General features: G+C 45.3%; 2 protein-coding genes across 6 annotated transcripts in view; both read left to right on the top strand.

Annotated features, from left to right (window-relative positions):
• Positions 1–10,162: 10,162 nt before the first annotated feature.
• Positions 10,163–19,223, top strand: LOC309540567 (radial spoke head protein 6 homolog A-like). Its single transcript, XM_082237505.1, has 6 exons — positions 10,163–10,907; positions 12,304–12,538; positions 13,038–13,796; positions 15,127–15,265; positions 17,072–17,189; positions 18,862–19,223. Exons 1-6 carry the CDS (start codon positions 10,249–10,251, stop codon positions 19,091–19,093), a joined length of 2,142 nt encoding a protein of 713 aa, XP_082093631.1. The 5' UTR covers positions 10,163–10,248; the 3' UTR covers positions 19,094–19,223.
• A 1,953-nt stretch (positions 19,224–21,176) lies between these two features.
• CENPE (centromere protein E) overlaps positions 21,177–23,143 on the top strand; it is a 37,805-nt gene continuing 35,838 nt past the window's right edge. For all 5 annotated transcript variants that reach the window (XM_082236884.1, XM_082236885.1, XM_082236882.1 and 2 more), the window contains exon 1: positions 21,177–21,324. In XM_082236884.1, the coding sequence (XP_082093010.1) occupies positions 21,269–21,324 (56 nt within the window). In that variant the 5' untranslated portion in view covers positions 21,177–21,268. The remainder of the gene's footprint in view (positions 21,325–23,143) is intronic.

The following is a 23,143-nucleotide window of genomic DNA, read 5'->3' as shown; positions in this document are numbered from 1 at the left end:
TATGAACCTTATAGGTATCTAAAGCCATTTGCCACTGTTGCTGTATCTAGGTTTTATTTTATTTGTTTTTTATCTTATATTTTGGAAATGTACACCTAGTTGTTGTTTTTCCTTTAAAAATTTTTGGGGCACCCAAGAGAGTGGGGCTCTAAGCCATAGCTTGTTTAGTTTATATGTAAATCTGGCACTGGGAGAGGTGGTCCTTGAGGTACTGCAATCCTGAGGTGTTTAAGGCTTTATAGTTCAAAACCAGCACTTTGAACTGGGCCCAGATACTGATTGGCAGCCAATACAGTTGGGCCAGGATTGGTGTTATGTTCTCAAACTGGTGAGCAACCTGGCTGCTGAATTTTGCAGCAGCTGAAGTTTCTGAACTGTCAGCAGAAGCAGCTCCACATATAACACATTGCAGTAATCTAACCTAGATGTTACCAGAGCAAAGACAACAGACGTTAGGGGTCCAGATAGGGGTTCAGCTGGGCCATCAGCCCAAGCTGAGTGGGCCACCACACCACCTGAGCTTCAAGCAACAGCAATGGACCCAGAAGTACCCCCAAGCTGCATACCTGCTCCTTAAGGCATTTGACAGAGTAAAAAAAAACTATACAGCGTCCTGAAAAGTGCCAATTACACTGCTGAAACAATATAGGCAACATCAATATGCTCCTGCCATCAAGGAGCTTGAAGTGTGAAACAGATCATGGGGAAATGACAGAGGGTGAGAGGGAAAGGCGGCGAGGGACGACTGTGACTAAATGCTTGGTTACATTGGAAATGAAGATGAAGAGACCACATCCAGCTTGTGAAAATCCTATTTGCAATCCTGCTGCAAAATATAATAACAGATGCATACCAGACATCAACCCTGATTCATCAATAACTTGAGTACATGAGCCACAGGGTCCCTTCGGTCTGCTTTCCTCTTTGTATGCTTTGCAATAGCAGCCCATTGATCTAGAAGTAGGAGATCATTCAATTAATGCATTTTATTAGCATGGGCAGGGACGCGGGTGGCGCTGTGGGTAAAACCTCAGTGCCTAGGACTTGCCGATCGTATGGTCGGCGGTTCAAATCCCCGCAGCGGGGTGAGCTCCCGTCTTTCAGTCCCAGCTCCTGCCCACCTAGCAGTTCGAAAGCACCCCTAAGTGCAAGTAGATAAATAGGTACCGCTTTATAGCGGGAAGGTAAACGGTGTTTCCGTGTGCTGCGCTGGTGCTGGCTCACCAGAGCAGCTTCGTCACGCTGGCCATGTGACCCAGAAGTGTCTCCGGAGAGCGCTGGCCCCCGGCATCTTAAGTGAGATGGGCGCACAACCCTAGAGTCGAACACGACTGGCCCGTACGGGCAGGGGTACCTTTACCTTTACCTTTATTAGCATGGGCAATGCCTTAATTCCAGTAAACCAGAGCTCTAAGTGCCAACATATGGGAGATACAACCAACTGATGGGGTTTTCCCCCTTTTCAACTTGATAGCAGCTGCAGGAAGCTCTGGTTTCAATCAGAGCAACAGCATTGTGGACAAGAAGATTTAATTCCTCCTCCTTTAAAGTAAAGCAAATCTTGAGCAATATGGCAACCCCCCTCTGTCAAAGAAAATCAACCAAAAATGTCAAACTTTTGAAATGATGGTTGTTCTTGAATGGCTGCACCAAGCCCACACATCTACAGCATAGAGGTCTTCTTCTGCATGCAATACCACAGATATTGGCAGGACAATTTTATGTAAGATCAAAGAAGCACAAATTCTGCAATCAATATATATATATGTATGCACATTAAAAAAAAGCATGCATTTAATAATTTACGTCTTTCTTGCCCCCGCTGCCACATTAGTTTGTTGTGGCAACATTTGGAATGGAATATAGTCAAGGCTTAGCTGTGAGCATCTGCTGCAGGCGTCACAATTTACAATACCCCAAATGTAGGAGGGGGCGGAGTTCTGCAATCAAAACCACAGCCATAATCATACAATCCAACCAAAGTGAAGTCCCGTTGATTTCAGTGGGAGAGAGTTCAGCGTGAGTCTAATTCTTCCACTGAAGTTAATTGGACTTGAAAGTGCTTTAATTTTTGTCTGGATAGTATTTTGCAGAATTTGTTTCACGGGTAAAGTATTGATGCTGATATATGCAAGTCATATGCCAATCTATATCCAAAGCTGAATTATACATGGCAATCAGGCTATTCTTGACCAGCATACTAATGGTTTGTTTCGGTGCCCTACGTTGATGGCAAGGCTTCCACTTCTTGTCATCAGTTGAGAGAGAGCCCTAAGAGCTCTACAAATGCGTTATTCTCTTCTGAGGAACAGCTGCGCTGCCTATCAGCCCCCTGCAGAACAGTGGCCTCCTCTTTGCTTCCCAACAGCATTTCCACATGGGGAAGAGTCTTTGAGTGCCTTCTCTAACCTTTCCGCCTTCGGTCACAGCGGGGTGATCCTCTAGCTTAGTCAGCCGTGTGGAGGAGGACAAAGTGGGCGACTGTGCCTATGTCATAGCAGAATTCTGTCAAAATTAATGAGTGATGCATTAATACATCATTATAATTGGCTGCAATTCAGCGTTTAAGATCCTAATTGTGCTCTAAGTGTCTGGTCTGCTTTCTCTGGCAGATAAACTATTTCTCCAGAAATCATGCCTATCTGCTTCTGACTCAAATTAGCTTTGCTTTTCAATAGGAACCCATTCAGATAGATAGCAAATAAGTCATGTGTTGCCAAGGTTGGCCTAGAAAATGTCAAAAAGAAAGGTCTTTATATTTATTGGTTGTTTAAAAAAATGTTTGGAAGGCTTTCAAGCCATACATGTTCTTCATCAAGGATCTGATATTCAGAGCAAAAACCAAAAGGACCTCAAGAGGGATGTTAATTTCCCACATCTAGGTTTGGTGGCTTCATAAAATAAGATCACCAAGTTTTGTATGGCAGGTGGTCTGCCCAGATAATAATTGGTGGAGGTCTCAGGTATTTTTAGGAAACATACTGCAAATAAATTATAGTGAATATTTTTTGGAGGGGTCAGATTTTTAATTCCATTGGGGCAGCACAGAACCTGTTTAAGGCAGGGAACCATTAACATTGGATTTTTACTCATCGAGATGCAAACGTTTTTGTGCCGGTAATTAAAATGATTCAATGAAATTGATCATTTAGCTTTCCCCTGACAGACCAGAGAAACTTATTGACATATGCATGAAAGAGCCTTATCATGCCATCAGTGTTTCAAGTTTATTTATGTTTCAGGCATTCGTCCTCACTGGATTAACAACTGCATGGAGGAAGAGAATGGGGCCATATCCACTGGCTCCTCCCATACATTTCAGGCCCCACCCCTTTCCTCCATGCGTTGGAAAGCACATCTGTAGAGGAGGCCAAGCATCAAAATAACACACATACCCCACTACTGCTTTTTTAAAATTGCCTAGAAATATGGGAGGGTTGGGTGGGGGAAAGGAAATGATAGCTCCTTTGGAATCTGGGACTCAATATGACTAGATAGGAAAGTTAGTCCTGTTGGGGAAAATGTCCTTTCACTGAGTGCTGATTTCACAAATAAGAGAATGAGTTCTCTGCGAAATAATGTTCACCTATAGATGAGCCCCAAAATACTTCTTCCCTCCCTCGCACCTTGTCTGAAACTCTCCCAAGAGAAAATATTATTTCTGCAGACCTACAGAATCAGAGATTGCCACCTCTAGTGTACAGCTGCCATCTGCTGGGCGCATGGCTTGCTACATTCACTATCTGTCTCTGGCTGTCCCTGTTTGTAGCAATCGCCCAGTCTTCATTCCCTTTGGTTGTCCTCATGGGTAGACAGAGGTTGCTAAGAAATATATGTATTTATAAATACCAACATTTATATCATAGGAACATAGGAAAGTGCTTTATACTGAGTCAGACCGTTACACCATCTAGCTTAGTATTATCTATGCCAAGTCCTCATCTGCACTATACATTTAAAGCAGTGTCATCCTGTTAGTATTTCATGCCTTTGATGCTGCAGATGAGATTGTTGTAAATTACATGCCTGTCTGAGAAGAGCGTGAGAAAATGGAAGGCAGTCTTATTTCTTCTGCTGTAATGTACAGTGGACGCTCGGGTTGCAAACATGATCCGTGTGGGAAGCACGTTCGCAATCCGTAGCGTCCACAACCCGCAGAGCCGCATCTGCGCACACGCAGGTCACAATTTGGCATTTCTGCGCATGCACAAAGCACAATTCAGCACGTCTGCGCATGCACAAGCACCGAAACCCAGAAGTAACCTGTTCTGGTACTTCCAGGTTCGGTGCAGTGCACAACCCGAAATTGTGTAACCTGAAGCGTCTGTAACCCAAGGTATGACTGTACTTTCACTTTTACTTGTTCTTTTTGTTCTATCAGAGCTAGAGGGAATGGTCGTCATTATGCTTTGTCTGTACATAGTGTGTAAATAAATAGTAGATTAGATCTACAATGTCTCACTCTTCTTGCTGTGTTTTGCCAGAAGATTAAGTGTGCATATACTAGCTGGTATATGTCGCTGAGTGTACTGGAGAAGAGGGGAAATGCCTTTTCCAGGGCTGCGCATACTGGAGGACACTCAGAGTTTCGAGGGGGATTGCAGGCACCCCCAGGGCGTTTTTTCAACACACACCCCTTTGCCTTCTCCCAAAGAATCCTGGGAACTGTAGTTAGTTAAGGGCGTTGAGAGTTGTTAAAGGTAAAGGGTAAAGGGACCCCTGACCCCGACTCTGGGGTTGCTGCGCTCATCTCGCTTTATTGGCTGAGGGAGCCGGCGTACAGCTTCCGGGTCATGTGGCCAGCATGACTAAGCCACTTCTGGCGAACCAGAGCAGCCATTTACCTTCCTGCCAAAGCGGTACCTATTTATCTACTTGTACTTTGATGTGCTTTCGAACTGCTAGGTGGGCAGGAACTGGGACCAAGCAACCGGAGCTCACCCCGTCGCGGGGATTCGAACCACCGACCTTCCGATCAGCAAGTCCTAGGCTCTGTGGTTTAACCCACAGCACCACCCACATCCCTCTAGAGAGTTGTTAGGAAACCCTATATTCCTCTCACAAAGCTAAACCCCCGAGAGTTTCCTAGGGAAAGGGGTTGAATGTTAAACCATCATGAAAATTGTAGCTTATGAGAATTGTAGAGCATGTCATGGGTTCGAGCCCCATATTGGGCAAAAAGATTCCTGCATTGCAGGAAGTTGGACTAGAGGATTCTTGTGGTCCCTTCCAAATCTACAGTTATATGATTCTATTATTCTTTTACATCTGGCCACCCTTCTGCACAGCCTTCTAGCCCAATGGTGACACAAACATACATGCCAACCACATTCCTAAACATCACTTACCAAAGAGTAAGCCCATTGAACACAATAGGAGTGGTTTCTGAAAAAACACCGTTAACCTTTTCAACATTGCAGAAGTCCACCAAAACCTCCCTTTTATAAGGGGGGGGGGTCTTGCTTGTGCTTTCATACTCTTCTACACATAGAAGTTTTACAATCATACCTGATTGTAGGGTTCACATACATGCCATTGTTCTCTTTTATATATTCTGCTATTTTTCTCCTCCTGCACTCATGGATGAGGCATGCTGGTTGCACCAGGTTAACTTAGTTGTAGGTAATTCTGTTGGGATTTAGGACAATTCCTTTTATCCACCATTGAGCCCAAACAAGCTGCATGCTCTTTGTAATGAATCCAATTATCCAATCTAGTAGCTAATTAATTAACCTCCTTGTTAAACACGGGAGAGGATTTCCAATAGTGCCATTCCCAAGTACCAATTAAAAGCCTTTTAGACTCATAGGCAAATAATTGTGCCTCTGTTGGGGGTTTTCAGGCAAGTGTCTTAGCGCCTGAAGGAAATGCAATCAAATGATATTACTCAGCAGCTGCAGAGGATACAAAGTTCTTGCCCGCAGTTAGCACTTAGGAGATTACACTTCCCCATTAGTTCATCAGATGAACCAGGTTGTGTGGCTAGTATAGAGTATTTTTGTTTACAAACTGACTTCTATTTCTTTATGAGTTTGCACCAGGCGTCCTATTGGGAAGACCCAGTTTTCTGAGTGCATGTTCTGGAAGTTGGGCAATAGGGGCAGTACAGGATTCCTTTTGGTGTACCGACCTCCCCGCTGCACCAAGGATTCCCTGCCCGAGCTGCTTCAGGTCGTGGCGGATGTTCTCCTGGAGACACCTAGCTTGGTCGTCCTAGGGGATTTTAACATCCATGCCGACACGACCTTACAAGGGGCCGCTCGGGACTTCGTGGAAAGCATGGCCTCCATGGGGCTGTCCCTGAATAAGTCTGGCCCAACCCATAGCCGTGGACATGCCTTGGACCTGGTGTTTACCTCTATGGATGTTGGTGATCTGACACTAAGTAAAAGCGAAACGAAAGAAGTGCCATGGTCAGATCACTTCCTGGTGCAACTGGACTTCTCTGCGACCCACCCCTCTGCAGGGAGGTGGGACCAATTCGGATGGTCCGCCCCCACCACTTAATGGATCCAAATGGTTTCCAGAGAGTGGTAGGGGATGCTTTATCCCATGTTGATGGCCTTTCAGCTGATTCCCTGGTGGCCCGCTGGAATGTGGAGTTAACCAGGGCTATTGACTGTTTGGCTCCGAAGCGCCCTCTCCGATTGCATGGAGCCCGGACAGCCCCGTGGTTTTCCACGGATCTGAGGGCAATGAAACAATCATTGAGACGGCTAGAGCGCCGGTGGCGGATAACTCATTCCGAATCTGACCGGACACAGGTTAGAGCTCAACGTCGAGCCTACCAAGTGGCGATAGCGACGGCGAAGAAGAATTTCTTCACCGCCTCTATTGCATCTGCAGAAAACAGCAGCAGGAGACTTTTTCAGGTGGTTCACAATTTAGCGGAACCACCTGCAACATCAGGGCCCAGTACGGGCCACATGTTCTCCTGCAATGATTTTGCAAAGTTTTTTGAAGATAAAATCGCCCAGATTCGGGAAGAAGTAGACTCCACCGTGGGAGCAGGGCCAGGGCGGGAGAGTGCTAGAGTTCTGTCTAGTCAAGTTGAGTGGGATCAATTCCAATCTGTTACCTCCGAGGATGTGGACAGGCTGCTTGGACGAGTGAAACCAACCACCTGTCTCCTGGATCCTTGCCCATCCTGGCTTATAAAAGCTAGCCGGGAAGGACTGGGCGATGGGCTTCGTGGGGTGGTGAATGCTTCCCTCCGTGAGGGAGCCTTCTCAGACCCGCTGAAAGAGGCGGTTATTAAACCGCTTCTTAAAAAAACATCTTTAGATGCGGCCACGATGGCCAACTATCGCCCAGTCTCAAATCTTCCATTCCTGGGCAAGGTGATTGAGCGAGCGGTTGCCGAACAACTCCAGGCACGCCTGGAAGAAGCGGACCATTTGGATCCCTTCCAGTCGGGATTCAGGCCTCATCATGGGACTGAAACTGCCTTGGTCGCACTGGTTGATGATCTCCGGCGGGCTAGGGACAAAGGTGAGAGCTGTTTCCTAGTTCTGCTGGATCTCTCAGCGGAGTTCGATACCATCGACCATAGCATCCTTCTGGACCGTCTTGAGGGGCTGGGAGCTGGGGGCACTGTTATACAGTGGTTCCGCTCCTTCCTCCTGGGCCGTGTTCAGAAAGTGGGGGGGGGGATGAGTGTTCAGACCCCTGGGCTCTCACTTGTGGGGTGCCTCAGGGTTCTGTCCTCTCCCCCATGCTTTTCAACATCTACATGCGGCCGCTGGGAGGTTTGGGCTGGGTGTTCATCAGTATGCGGATGATACCCAGCTCTACCTCTCTTTTAAATCAGAACCAGTGAAGGCGGTGAAGGTCCTGTGTGAGTGTCTGGAGGCGGTTGGAGGATGGATGGCGGCTAACAGATTGAGGTTGAATCCTGACAAGACAGAAGTACTGTTTTTGGGGGACAGGAGGCGGGCAGGTGTGGAGGATTCCCTGGTCCTGAATGGGGTAACTGTGCCCCTGAAGGACCAGGTGCGCAGCCTGGAAGTCATTTTGGACTCACAGCTGTCCATGGAGGCACAGGTCAAATCTGTGTCCAGGGCAGCTGTTTACCAGCTCCATCTAGTACGTAGGCTGAGACCCTATCTGCCTGCGGACTGTCTCGCCAGAGTGGTGCATGCTCTGGTTATCTCCCGCTTGGACTACTGCAATGCACTCTACGTGGGGCTACCTTTGAAGGTGACTCGGAAACTACAACTAATCCAGAATGCGGCAGCTAGACTGGTGACTGGGAGCGGCCGCCGAGACCATATAACACTGGTCTTGAAAGACCTGCATTGGCTCCCAGTACGTTTCCGAGCACAATTCAAAGTGTTGGTGCTGACCTTTAAAGCCCTAAACGGCCTCGGTCCAGTATACCTGAAGGAGCGTCTCCACCCCCATCATTCTGCCCGGACGCTGAGGTCCAGCGCCGAGGGCCTTCTGGCGGTTCCCTCATTGCGAGAAGCAAAGCTACAGGGAACCAGGCAGAGGGCCTTCTCGGTAGTGGCGCCCGCCCTGTGGAACGCCCTTCCAGCAGATGTCAAAGCGATAAACAACTACCTGACATTCAGGAGACATCTTAAGGCAGCCCTGTTCAGGGAAGTTTTTAACGTGTGATATTTTATTATATTTTTGGTTTTGATGGAAGCCGCCCAGAGCGGCTGGGGAGGCCCAGCCAGATGGGCGGGGTATAAATTATTATTATTATTATTATTATTATTATTATTATTATTATTAGAAATGTAGAATTCATGTAGCATGAACTGACCTTGTCCTAAAAAGTGGTTTGCAAGATGGCCTACCCAGGGATGTATTTAAATGAGGGCTGTCACCTGATTAAAGAAACCTGTTGTTTTCTGCTTTGGGGTTCATACAAGCTTGGAGTTGGAATGCAACTTTGGGTTGTTGTTCTTATTGATATTATTCATAGAATCATAGAATCATAGAGTTGGAATAGACCACAAGGGCCATCGAGTCCAACCCCCTGCCAAGCAGGAAGCACCATCAGAGCACTCCTGACATATGGTTGCCAAGCCTCTGCTTAAAGACCTCCAAAGTAGGAGACTCCACCACACTCCTTGGCAGCAAATTCCACTGTCAAACAGCTCTTACTGTCAGGAAGTTCTTCCTAATGTTTAGGTGGAATCTTCTTTCTTGTAGTTTGGATCCATTGCTCCGTGTCCGCTTCTCTGGAGCAGCAGAAAACAACCTTTCTCCCTCCTCTATGTGACATCCTTTTATATCATATAGATATATATTGATGTTGTTGTTAATACCACGCTTGTCTGACTGGGTTGCCCCATCTACTCTAGGCAGCTTCCAACAGAATATAAAAATAAAACTACGCATCGCAAATTAAAAACTTCCCGATCCAGGGCTGCTGATCTGAGATCCCACAAAGCTGTTTGATCTCAGCCAGGAGTTCCATAGAATTGGGACCCACAAACCGAATGCATGAATAGCTCAGTTGGTGAAGAGCATAGTGCTGATATGCCAAGGTTGCAAGCTTGATAGCTATGTGGGACAGCTGCAGATTCCAGCCTTGCAGAGGGGTTGGACTAAATGATCTTCAGAAATAAATTGCCATTTATTCCATTTATATAACCCTTTATCCGAAGATCCCAGGGCAGTGTACAACAATAAAAACTTAATCTACGTAGCACAATAAAAAAAATAAAATCTTTCTCTCTGTGTTTTCTCTCTATATATGTCATATACATATATATAGATGTGTGTGTATACAATATATATACACATACACATAATAATAAATATGTTTCTCTGTGTTTGTTTCATTGTTCTTTTATTGTGGATTCAAATATGAATGAATATGAACAGGAATTACTTTTAGGGTCTCCCTCCCGTCCCCAAGCAGCACAACTACCCAGACGTCGACCAAAGAGCTGCTTCTTTGAGTGGCAAAGCATTCATCCACACATATCGCCTGATGAGCACAGGGAGGCGGGACCTTTCCCCCTTCCTCCCTCATCAATCCTCCTATCAGGATGAGCCTTCGGGTTGCCCTCCCGCTCCCACCTCCAACATCAGCAGCCGTTTGCTCTCCTTGTGGCTCCTCCCATTCTGGGCGACGCGGCCAATCCGCTCCCCCTAGCAACGGTGTCAGGTTTACCTTAGCAACGCCCGTGCTGCTGCTGCTGCTGCTGCTGGTGGTGGTGGTGGTGGGAGCCGTTGCTAGCGAGAGACAGAGGGCGAAGCTAAAGAAGGCCACAGGTCTCCCGCTTCCCCATGGCAGATCCTCCAGGCGACCAGCCTCAGAATGGGGAGAACCCCCAGCAGCAGGAGCCCTCCAGGCAGCCCAGCCAGCCGGACCCCGGGGGGCTGCAGCCAGAGGCAGCTCCTCCAGTGATTTCTGAACCTGAGGGAGGCCAAGGCCCTGACCAGGACGGCTCCATTTCTGGTGAATTCCCAGATCAGCTACCACGAGGCAGCATGTACCAACCCCAGGAGCCGAGGCTGAGCGTCTATGAACAGCCAGATGGAAGAGGCGGCATGTACCAGCCTCACCAGGCGAGGGGCGCCCTGTTTCAGGCGAGGGGCGGCATGCCTTGGCAGCAGCAACAGCCCCAGCTGCTGCAACCGCCCACCCTGGCCAGGGGAAGCCTCGCTCAGCTTCAAGACCCCATGGGAGCCATGTACCAGGACCAAATGCAGCAGCCGGTCACAAGAGGCAGCTTCCACGTGCCGGTGTCGAGAGGCAGCCAAATCATGCAACAGGAGAGCTTAGTTCACGGCCCTTACCAAGCCCACGAGCCTGGCATCGGCCTCTACCAGTTGGGGGCCACCTTGATGGAAGACCAGATCCCGGATCCGGGACCCAGGGCGTTGGCGATAAAGAATGCCAAAGCCTACCTGCTGAAGACGAGCCTCAAAACCGGCGTGAGCTTGTGAGTATGGGTAGAAGTGGAACCTGAAAAAGGAAGAATCTCGTCAAGTGGGACTGGGCAAAATGTGGGTAGCAAAGGAGTCCGCCCAAATGGAATACGTGTGTCATAGGATGTGATCCTGGGGCTGGGGAAATGGCTGTAGCCCTCTGCGTGTTCTTGGGCTGCGTGTTCTTTAGCCCCAGGATAGTTCAGTCAGTAGAGCTTGAGACACTTAATCCCAGGAATGTGGGCTTGAACCCCGCATTGGGCAAAATATTTCTGCATTGGGAGGGGGTTGGACTAGAGGACCCTTGTGGTCCCTTCCAACTCTACAATTCTGTGATTTGATGATGGGAATTGTAGTCCTAATAGCAGAACTAAATGTCTTGGAAGAGGCCATGGAAGCTTAAGCAGGTGCACTGCACACTGCATGATTTTGTTGCAGGTCCCACTAATTTCTTGTTGGCCTTATGTGCCAAAGCACCCACCAATTATGTTTCAGCTGATGTGGAATGGGCATATGAACAGCAGGAAATTTTATATATCTATACTTTCCGTTGTATATAGTTGATTATAGGAAGGGACTCGTCCTGCTGTAGATGAAATAGCAAGATGGGGAGCAGATGGAATTTATAGGCTGCAATCCATTGCACATTTAAATAGGAGTAAGCCCCTTTGAAACACAGTGACACTTTCAAGTAAACATACATAGAATTGCTCAGTAATTCACCATAAAAAACCCAAAGACATTGTTCCCTCTGTGTGCTTTAGGGCTGGAATAAGGGGGAGGTTCTCAGATGGCAGGACATTATGGCAGAGAGGATAACATTGTTCATAAATGTAACTGTTTCTTAATGGTGGACTGAGTGCCCTCACACTATAATATTAAAGCAATGGAGCACATGGCTTTTAAAGAGATTTAGCAATACTTGATAAATAATTGTTCATTTTAAATGTGACAAATTGATGTGGGAAACTTGTGCCAATTGTCAGGAGTCGCACTATGGGCACTGTCCAATAGCTGCCTGTGAGATCAGCGCAACATTTCACACAGTTCTCTCTAGACGGAAGTAGGAAATTGCAACCAATCCAGCAACCAAATATAATACTGCAATTAGGATTTCCCTACAACAGAAATGCTGTCTCCAAAGAAAATGCTTAGAGCATGGGTGGGTGACCTGTGGCTCTCCTGTGGACTACAACTCCCATCACCCCTGGCCATTGGCCATACTAGCTGAGGCTGCTGGGAGTTGGAGTCCAACAACTTTTGGAGAGCTGCAGTTTCCTAACCACTGTCTTGGAGAATACATTGTGCTTTCACAAATATATGAAACCAATTCTATTCAGAATGCACTGCAGTAAGCTGATACCATGTCTCCTCTGGGACGGCGTGGCATCTCTTTTCCTAATTTCATAGGTATGACCATCTTGCTGACATGCTGGCCAAGATTCTGGATGAGCGACCTGAAAACCCAGCTGACATAATTGAGAACATCAGTAAGGAAGTGAAGTGTGCTCGGTTCCAGAAGAAATTGGACACTCTCCGAGACGAGTATGAGAAACATCCAACTTTTGAACTGGCTGAAATGTATAAGACATTGTTCCAGAAAGGTGGTGGAGAAGGAACAGACCAAGAAATGGAAGAGGAATTGGTGAGTCACTGCAACACATAAAAACTGAAAAACTCATTGACACCTGCCCAACTCTACTCTTCCCCATTCAGAATGCTAGCAATAAACTGTTAAAAGCTAGAACAGGCCAATTCCCATTTTTTCAGTTTTCTTTCTCTTACCCTCAACTCTCTCTCAACAGCCTGTAAGTCCTGGAAGCTCAAAGGTTCTTGTCAGAACCACTGGGCTCAGTCATAGTTGTAGAAATAGCATAAGGAATTTGTGTCTGGTTAAACTTAATTATTAAGCTCACCATAGCCTTAACATGCTTATTTTTCAGGCCCATGAATTTGCATGCATACAAGCAAGGCAGCAATTTTGTTCATACTTACTTGGGAGTAAATCCCATTGAACTCAGTAAACTTGCACAGGATTGGGCTGCACACAAATTTAGGATCACTATGTATAGAAGTAAATAATTATTGACAACAAAAGCTGTTTATAATTATGCTTATCTAATTTTGGCACTTTCCCCCGCTAGCCAGAAACTCCTCTACCCAATGTCATGGAGACAGCCTTCTATTTTGAACAGGCTGGAATTGGCTTGAGCTTAGAAGAATATTACCACATATTCCTGGCCCTCAAACAGCTGGTCAACACACATCCAATCCAGACTTGTCGCTTCTGGGGCAAAATTCTAGGCATTGAAGCAAACTATATTGTAGCTGAAATTGAGTTCCGTGAGGGAGAGGAGGAGGAAGAGGCAGAGGAGGAGGAATTGGCTGAGGAGGGACAAAAAGAGGGGAGCGAAGGCAGAGATGAGGATGAAGAGGAAGATGAAGAAAAAGATGAGCCACCAAAGCCGAACTACAAGCCACCACCAGTAATACCAAAAGAAGATAATCGAACCGGGGCCAATAAATACACTTATTTTGTTTGCAATGAACCAGGGAAACCCTGGGTGAGATTACCCCATGTGACACCTGCGCAGATAGTGAATGCCCGGAAGATCAAGAAATACTTCACTGGAAGACTAGATGCTCCCATTGTGAGTTATCCACCTTTCCCAGGCAATGAGTCCAATTACCTGCGAGCCCAGATTGCCCGCATTTCAGCAGCAACCCAGATCAGCCCATTGGGATTTTATCAATTTGGAGAAGAGGAAGGAGATGAAGAGGAAGAGGGAGGAGCTGGAAGGGACAGTTATGAAGAAAATCCTGACTTTGAGCCTATTTCTGTGCCAGAGTTGGTAGAATCCCTTGCCAACTGGGTCCACCATGTACAGAATATTCTAATGCAGGTATGCTTAAGGAGTTTACAGAGCATCACATAGGGCTCACTAAGTGCCTTTTTTATTATTAAGGGGTCTATCAATAAATAGTGATAAATACATCTTACAATCATGCAAAGACTATATTTAGATGAAACATTGTCTTCATTGCTTCTTGCTTGCCCAAACAGTGCTGGATGGCCTTATATCCTCCCTTTTCCAACACCAATGCAGATGGGCTGCTTTGGCGAGTGTCCTGAACAGCTGCAGCAACTCAGCCTGATGGCTCAGCAGTGCCTAGTCCTGATAAAAGTAACCTCCCAGAAACAACACCCTCTTAGAGGCCCCTGCTTTTACAAGGGATGATTGGGTAGGGGGCTGATGTTAAAGAATATCAGTGCAGTCATACCTTGGCTCCAGAACGCTGCAAACCCAGAAGTGAGTGTTACGGTTTGCAAATGTTCGTTGGAACCCAAATGTTCAACGTGGCTTCCGATTGCGTGCAGGAAGCTCCTGCAGCCAATTGAAAGCCGCACCTTGGTTGTCGAACATTTTTGGAAGTTGAACAGACTTCCGGAATGGATTCTGTTTGTCAGCCAAGGTACAACTGTATCTTTCCCCACTCCCCATCTTCCAGCAGCCCAGCCCTCTTTTAACGGTCAGGAACATCAGGCTGGGGAGCCAGATATCTGTCTGTCTGGCCCTTGGAACACTCTCCAGGCCACACCCCAAGTTCTTCCCTCACTGGAATGTCTCCTTGAACTCTGATGAGGCCTGTTGCTCATCTGGATGGAGAAAATAAAGCAATGTGTGAATACACATAACTGTAGAAAGGTAACATCTACATTAATTGCTCTGCTTACTTGTTTCTGGCTCTGCCCATACACAATAGAATCTGGTCCTTGGGCTGACAGGTTCCCCCACCTCTGCTCTAGATAGATAACACTCTGTCTTAGAGCATCCAGCTGCTTAGTCCTCCTTTTGGCCCATGGCATGTAGTCTCCAGTTGAAGCTAGTTCAACATTTCATATTGGGGCCTGTGCATGAAAGCCAGCAGAAACAGGAGGAAAGCCACATGTGCCTTATGAGAGGCTGCTCTGCTTTTGCAGGGCATGGGATTACATTCAAAAGGCATAGCAGAGATGGAGGTTAACACAAAAATGAACACTCACAAAGAGAAACGGGGGGGGGGGAGAATAAATAGTGCTTTAAGAATCCCATAGAGTATAATTTCCCTCTGTTCCTTCCTTTTTGTAAGATGCCCATGGTTTCATATTATTAGCAAAGGAATATTGCCTGACTGGACGCTAACGGAGTTCAAATTAATCTTGCTTTGTAACCCATGGTATATTGGATGTAGGGACGTTGTACTTGGGTTAATCCCTATCAAAAATCAGAGGAAGAAGAAGAAGAGGATGAGGAAGAGGAGAGACCAGATGAACAAGAAGAATCACAAGAAGTAGGACCCCCACTTCTCACGCCACTCTCTGAAGATGCAGGTACACCAGTGGCCAGACATGTTTGATGTTTTCCCCCCTTTCCTTTACAGATATTACAGACTTTGAGGCATTGGCAGAAAGCAGTGCAGAAAGAAGGTGGTGGTTTGGGATTGTAGATCATTAAGTATTTCTAAAATGAATCAACTCTTCATAGTGATTTTTAGTAGTATAGTTTTAAAAAGGGGAACTCATTTTTCCTCAATCAAACATGGAAGTAAGGCAACAACAGGGACTTCAGTTGGAATGTAGATTAATGCTAACATTTTTATCAGCCAAAGAAAATCTCGTGTTGCAAAACAGGACACTCTAAACAACAACAAGCAACACGTCAGCTACAACAACAACAAGCAATACTAACAAAATCTTTATAACATTATACTGTTTCAAAATTCATAAACAGAAGAGATATGATATGTGCATATGTGCATGGAGTCGCAAATAACAGGTATCAAATAAGTGTTCCATAAACAAGAATGGTAGGCGTAGTAAGTCACTGCGATGGAGGCAAAATGCCTTTCCAAGGTCAGTAGCCTATAAATGTAAGGTGATAGGTGCTCCGAACGTAGCAGTAGGGTACTCCAAGCACAGCAGCAAATAGAACACTTCTTCCAGGATAATGAACTATTTCAATGATAATTCTTCATCAGGTGGCAATGATATAAAATGAAATACATTACATTCAAATACAATACAGAGATTGAAATGACAGGCCTGCATATAAACAACCCATAATAAATACATACCAAATTAATTGTCCCCAAAGGTACATCAATTAGCCATGGATCAGCAATCAGTACAAGTGTAGCAAGCTGATACTTTTGGAAGAACCCTAGTAGCATTATGAAGGCTATCCACAGGTACAATGAATCACACAAAATTTCTGTATAGGAGAGCATCGACCCCACATTAGGATCAAGTCATGGAGGCCCCTCTAGTTGAGCACTTTGTAATACACCACCATGCAGATACAGACCTACTTTACACAGTCCTATGGGTTAATCAGAGAAAATTTGGGATGAGGAGAGATCATCTTAAATTACTGTGCCAACAAAAAACCAGACTGATTTACTTGTTTAAATCCCTGCACCCGGGGAGTTTGAATACTGAATTAGATTTCAATTGTTTTATTTAAGTTTTCTGATAAAGATGGCTACTGTTTGTGTTCTCTTTGCTAGATGTTGGATACTGTAGCTTTAAAGTTCCTGAAATTTTATGCGATCCATTGCACCTGTGGATAGGTGATACTGATACTGTTGGCAGAACCCTAAAGGCTTTCCCCAGGTGCAATGAATCACATAAAATTTCAGGAAATTTAAAGATACAGTATGTTTAGAACATTTTTATCAGGGCATCTTCAATAAATCATTGGCTTAATCAATCTATCTTAGCATTGCTTGTCTCAGTCCATTCAAAGAACATGGGGGCATTCTCATTGAAATATCAGTAAAACTAAAAAGACTGAAAGCATTTTTCGCAGAGAGACAGCCATACTCATGTTTTCTTCCTTAGGCTAACATCAACATAAAGTTACAAATGGTGTGATGTATGTAAGAGAAGTGTGCCCGTTCAGGGTTTGAGCCAGCTTGGAAGACTTAATATTGAATGTGCCTCACATTAGGCAACATTTTTATTTATTTCCGTCCTTCCTGAAAAGATCCCACACTGTCCTGGTGCTGCTTTTTCTTCAAACAACTGTTTAAGAAATGTACTCTAGCATGTTTTATCCTCAGGTAAAAGTTTTACACATGCAAAATGTCTTACTTAATTTTTCTCAAGTAACCAAGAATAAATTTGTTTCTTAAACAGACATTCAGAACATCCCACCATGGTCAGCAGAGACATCAACAAACTTAGTTCCTCAATATGCCCTTGCAGTTCTTCAGGCCAATTTATGGCCTGGGGCTTACGCCTTTGCTATTGGAAGGTAAGAAGCAGAAATCACTTGGGTTGCATGATAATCTGTTGTTTCTTATTCTAATTGTATAATCTTTCCAAAGCTGCTATTAGGTTTTCCTTTTTTTAATAAAAAAGCATTTTTATTAAGTTTTCCATTTTAACAATCCAATCAAATCCATTAAATATTCCAGATTATGCCCTGCTATTAGGTTTTCCAAGGAACAGGTGCCAGTAGAGGCTTCTTTTGAAATGCTAATAGCAATTTCAGGGAAGCCATTTTTGGCAAGCCTGTGGAAGGGAGCGGAAGGGTTAAACGTTCACTTCTCGTCTTTCATTTGGCCTTAAGTTTCTTTTTCGTCATATCTGGAAGGAGAAGCAAGCAGTGAGTGTATGTCACCTGAACTGTAATGTGCAATTCTTGTATCAATTAATTGGAGGAGCATTATATTGTTGTTCCAATCATTTTGGAAATGAGCCATAGTGGAGACTGTGGTGTCTTTGTGATTTATACAACCTGAGTCTACAATGGAGGGGATCACAGCACATCACCCCAGGAGGCTCTTGCTTTTCCTATAGCCACAGCCTTGAATTCTGGCAGAAATTAGGCCTGGTTTTTTCTGACTTTCCAGCCTGCTGCTTTTGCATCAAGCTTCTAGCTCTCATAACTCAACTCTCCCCTCTGGCCTTTTGTCTTTCTAACTAACTTGACATTATGTTGTTGTTGTTTAGTCGTTTAGTCGTGTCTGACTCTTCGTGACCCCATGGACCAGAGCACGCCAGGCACTTCTGTCTTCCACTGCCTCCCGCAGTTTGGTCAAACTCATGCTGGTAGCTTCGCAAACACCATCCAACCATCTCGTCCTCTGTCGTCCCCTTCTCCTTGTGCCCTCCATCTTTCCCAACATCAGGGTCTTTTCCAGGGAGTCTTCTCTTCTCATGAGGTGGCCAAAGTACTGGAGCCTCAGCTTCACGATCTGTCCTTCCAGTGAGAACTCAGGGCTGGTTTCCTTAAGAATGAATTGGTTTGATCTTTTTGCAGTCCATGGGACTCTCAAGAGTCTCCTCCAGCACCATAATTCAAAAGCATCAATTCTTCAGCGATTAGCCTTCTATATGGTCCAACTTTCACTTCCATACATCACTACTGGGAAAACCATAGCTTTTACTATACGGACCTTTGTTGGCAAGGTGATGTCTCTACTTTTTAAGATGCTGTCTAGGTTTACTTGACAGTATACAGTGGGCCATTACCAGGCTGTCCTGGATATTCCAGCAATCGAATCCATGCTGGATCCAGAAATTAGAAGGGGACGCATACACACACCCCAAAACAACAACAACACTATGATGTGATCACGGTATGAGGGTATGCATTTCCTTCATTTGCTGTGATTTTGGGGGAAGGTAATGCAATGTCACTTCACATATTTTTCTTTACTAAGGTGGGAATCTTATACTGAGCTCCCTGGGAGCAAGTCCCATTGAACTCAAGAGGGCTTTCTTTTGAGTAAGCATGCGTAGGATCCAGCTGTTAATCTTTCAGATGGTAGATGGTACAGAGGAGGAAACCTTGCAATTAAGCTTTTGGCAGTAGCCATATAGCATACATAAAATATAGATCCGGCCTCAAGCCTTGGAAAGTAAGGACAGTTGGATTTTTCCTTTCAAGTAATATTATGATATTTCACTTCTTCCTTTAGGAAATTTGATAACATCTACATTGGCTGGGGTCACAAATACAGTGCAGAAAATTTCAGCCCTCAGTTGCCGCCGCCCGTGCAAACTGAGTACCTTAGTGGGCCAGAAATCACAGAAACAACAGACCCAACTGTGGAAGAAGAGATGGCACTCAAGGCTGCACAGGAGGAAGCACTGGCAGCTGAAGAAATGGAAGAGATGGATGAGGAAGAGGATGAAGAGGATGATGATTAAATTCCAAAGAGCAAGAATTGCTATAATAATTTTTTCCTAAGCATGTATAAACTTTTCTACTAATGTATTAGAATAAGCAAAGTATAATATATAGAAATATATGAATAGCTGTTGAATTAATTTCAAAGAAGTGTTTTGTCTTACTGTTTTTAGGACTGGTGCTTTTACTGTAGTTAAATGAAAAGCTTTACCTGTTAATGGAGTCACTTGGAGACCTTGGCAACAAGCAACTAATACATCTCATTAATGTTATCATTATTAACAATATTAGAACAAACAGAGTGCTGAATGTTCAGACAGACAAACTTTGTCCTAATCCTTCTCACACTGTATAACAGCACAGGTTTTTTCTATGAGTCAACCATAAGGGGGTCTGAAAGGTAGGATATAAACATTTTAATATATAAATATCATAATTACTCTTGATGAAGGCAGGCCAGTACTTTTCTGGTAGCATTAAGGCCCAAACAAGAACATTGGGGGGGGGTAACTTGATCTCCCAACTTAAAAATCAACTTTAAAGCTGCTCTGTGGGTTCCCATTTTTTTTTAATTTTTTGTAGCAGTGCTCGGGAAGGGGATGTTTAACATTTTCCCCATGCTTATTTCTCAATCTAAATCAGCACCTCACAGCTGCTGTTAGACACACCAGGGAACAGATAGAGGTACTTCGGAGTGGAGATTTAGATTGGGGAAACAGTGCAGGGGAAAAGGCTTAAAAACACTAGCAAATGATTCCGTGCTGGATCCAGGGATTATTAGAAGGGAGTGGCATACAGCCTGCTTTCTCCCCGCCAAACTCATAACAATATATACATCTGCGGTGACCACTCACAATAGCAGCTGTAAGCTATTACCTCTTAGCCACTTCCCCTCCACTTGTGATAACTATTAACTGCTAAAAAAAAATTGCGCTGACAAGGCAGTTTTTAAAAAAGTTTGAAAACCCTCGAAATTCACACATACCCGACCTAGAGGGGGTGGGGTATATGATTTTCCTGCCATTTATTCTACAGGAGGGTGACACCACTGCCCAATTACATTCGTGGCACGTTCTTGAGTTCCCCGTTGTTTTGAGGCTGTTCTTATTTTTTCTGGTTACAGGTAGGTAGCCGTGTTGGTCTGCCATAGTCAAAATAAAATAATTCCTTCCAGTAGCACCTTAAAGACCAACTAAGTTAGTTCTTGGTATGAGCTTTCGTGTGCATGCTACTGGAAGGAATTTTCTTATTTTTTCTGTAAACATTTTTTCTGTAAAGACATCTGAAGGAAGCCCTGTTTAGGGAAGTTTTTAATATTTAATGCTGTATTGTTTTTAACACTTGATTGGAAGCCGCCCAGAGTGGCTGGGGAAACTCAGCCAGATGGGCGGGGCATTAATAAATAATAATAATAATAATAATAATAATAATAATAATAATAATAATAATAATAATTAAACTGCCTTGAGTCCTTGCCAAGGGCGTAAAGCGATAAATATTTTCCTACGGGCAGCTGCAGCTGGCACTTTCAATCAGCTGGGTGGTGGGGGAGGCGCTCTAAATAAACAGGAAAATAAGCCCCGCTCTGCCTCTCAATCCAAAAGCGCTTTTGAGGAACTATTGGAACAAAAGGTGTAAAGTAACAAGGCTTAGCAGCTTCTTCCGCGAACAACATAAGCGCTTTAAAGCGGACGCATTTAATCAACGCGCTCGCAAGGCAGAGAATCCGATACAGCCAATCAGCAAGCGGCTTTCTGCCTGGCCTGACCCCACCCAAGAGCGACAACGAGGCTGAGGGGAGGGGGGGAAACAACAAAGGAACCTTTTCAACCCTATCACCACCGCGTCCCTTTTAAAACAAGGAAAAGGGGGAAGCCAGCGGAGTAGTCCGCCCCCCTTTCACTCATTTCCCGAGGGACAAGAAGGAGGCTCGAATCTGTCGAAATTCCCTTTGGTACTTTATACAGGGTCGAGCGCTCTTTGTCTCATCGCTTCCGCCCGCCCAGGCGCCTGAGATGGATTCGCCCGCCCACCCCCTTTCCTTTGACATTAGTGCGGTCCAACTTGTGGGCGGGGATTGAGCGCCTACGTCACCAACGGACCAATAGAAAAGGGTCCCGGGGGGAAATTCAAACTGTGGAAGTGAAATTGAGGTCCGGTGGCGGGTGAGGGCGGTGGCGGCTTCATTTGGAGAGATGGCTGAGGAAGGCGGCGTCACGGTCTGCGTGCGGGTGCGCCCGCTTATTGCGAGGTGAGTTTCTGAGGGGGGGGGGGGAAATGGAAGTGCATATCAATTCCCCCACATTTTGCTCCGCGTTTACTCCGAAGTAACCCCTCCCCGGTGTTTCTAAGGGGTCTACTTTTAAATGCTTCTCCCCACCCCCACTTTTTTTTTAAAATGCACGTGGGTTAAAAGGGGGGGGGGAAATCTGGGTTTTTTAATTGCTGTAACCCCAGCTTGGTGGTGAAGGGCAGATAATACATTTCCTGTTGAAAATAATCATGAAAGGCCTTCCAACCCTGCTTCCCCCCTCTCCTTAAATTTTATTATTTATACCCCGCTCATCTGGTTGTGGTTAGAGCAGTGGTTCCCGACCTTTGTCTGACCATGCCCCACCTAAGCATCTCTAAAATCCTGATGCCCCCCTCCCCCATGACATATAATTCTTATTACTCAAAAAGTGAACTCCTATTCACGTGGAGGAAGCCTAAAAGGGCATTGACTGTTGATAACTCATTCTCAAATTGCCCCCCTGTGGGGAGTGTGCCCCACGTTGGGAACCATCAGACTAGGCGCTGGGAGACCAGGGTTCAAATCCTCGCTCGGCCATGTAGCTTGCTTGGGCCAGTCACTTGACTGACAGCCTAGCCTACCTTGCAGGGCCATTGTGAGGATTAAGTGAGGATGGGAGGAGACGTGCAAGGCCACTTTTGCTCCTTACAGAGGGTGGCATATACAGTGGTGCCCCGCAAGACGAATGCCTCGCAAGACGAAAAACTCGCTAGACGAAAGGGTTTTGCGTTTTTTTCAGTCGCTTCGCAAGACGAATTTCCCTATGGGCTTGCTTTGCAAGACGAAACGTCTTGCGAGTTTGTTTCCTTTTTCTTAAAGCCACTAAGCCGCTAATAGCCGTGCTTCGCAAGACGAAAAAACCACAAGACGAAGAGACTCGCGGAACGGATTAATTTCGTCTTGCGAGGCACCACTGTAAGTTAAATAAGTAAACTCAGCTGCTTGCAGCCATTCTCGTTCTAGCCCCCAGTTACCTTTGGGTGGGTGACATGAGGTGGACAGAAAGCCTCCTTTGTTCTCCATCTAAGGCCAGGAACCTTCTTCAGCCACTACTGAGAATGCCTGGTTCCCTGTTTGGGGGGGCTATGGCTTTATCTGTGAGGCTAATGGCATCCTCAGCATCTTAGAGTAAGCTGTATTTCCATAGCGACCACTAGGGTGATGCTGCTATCCAGGAAATGGTAGCCATTTCCCCACCACCTTCACTTGGTTGGAGGCAACATCATCTTGTAAGTAGAACAACGATAGCCAGAAGAACAGTAGGCAAACTATAGCTAGAGTTGGTGTGTTGAGTTTTGGAGTGGGCTGGAGCATGGCTTGACATGCTCCATGCGCTAAATCCCAAAGCTCTGGCAGCAGGTGGGAGGGAGCAGCCCTAGAGATTTATGGATAAGCAAGATCTGCCAGGGTATTAATGCTGTGAGCCCATCCTATGCTCGGGTTGTATATACAAGTATGTGTCAATAAAACCATATCCTAAAAATGCTACCTGTCTTTTAGGTAGGCATGTATAGGGTTGTGCTGTAAATCTGAGATGCACTTGTTTTATAATCTTCAGAAAGTGAATATTATGTCTAAAATGCTCCAGAAGGGTATGGGTATACTCTAAAATAGGCATGTTTAAAAAGGCATTTAATCAAACAGGAGCTGGATTTTAAAAGTTGTTCTTAGAGAGACAAAGCAAACACTCACAGGTGCTTCATTCCTAGGACTGGTTCCACCACCCTTAAATTTGGATACAAATACAGTGGTGCCCCGCAAGACGAATGCCTCGCAA

This window comes from Podarcis vaucheri, assembly GCF_965113315.1.
Source record: "Podarcis vaucheri genome assembly, chromosome: 9".
NCBI classification, from domain to species: domain Eukaryota; kingdom Metazoa; phylum Chordata; class Lepidosauria; order Squamata; family Lacertidae; genus Podarcis; species Podarcis vaucheri.
The sequence above is the reverse complement of the archived record's forward strand: the minus strand, read 5'-3'. Positions and strand labels throughout refer to the sequence as shown.

Excerpts from the sequence above, each read along its gene's own strand:
- LOC309540567 (XM_082237505.1), top strand. The coding sequence starts at position 10,249 with ATGGCAGATCCTCCAGGCGACCAGCCTCAGAATGGGGAGAACCCCCAG. Across the intron at positions 10,908-12,303 it reads CTCAAAACCGGCGTGAGCTT|GTATGACCATCTTGCTGACA; the intron begins GTGAGTATGGGT and ends CTAATTTCATAG. Across the intron at positions 13,797-15,126 it reads TACAGAATATTCTAATGCAG|GGACGTTGTACTTGGGTTAA; the intron begins GTATGCTTAAGG and ends TATTGGATGTAG.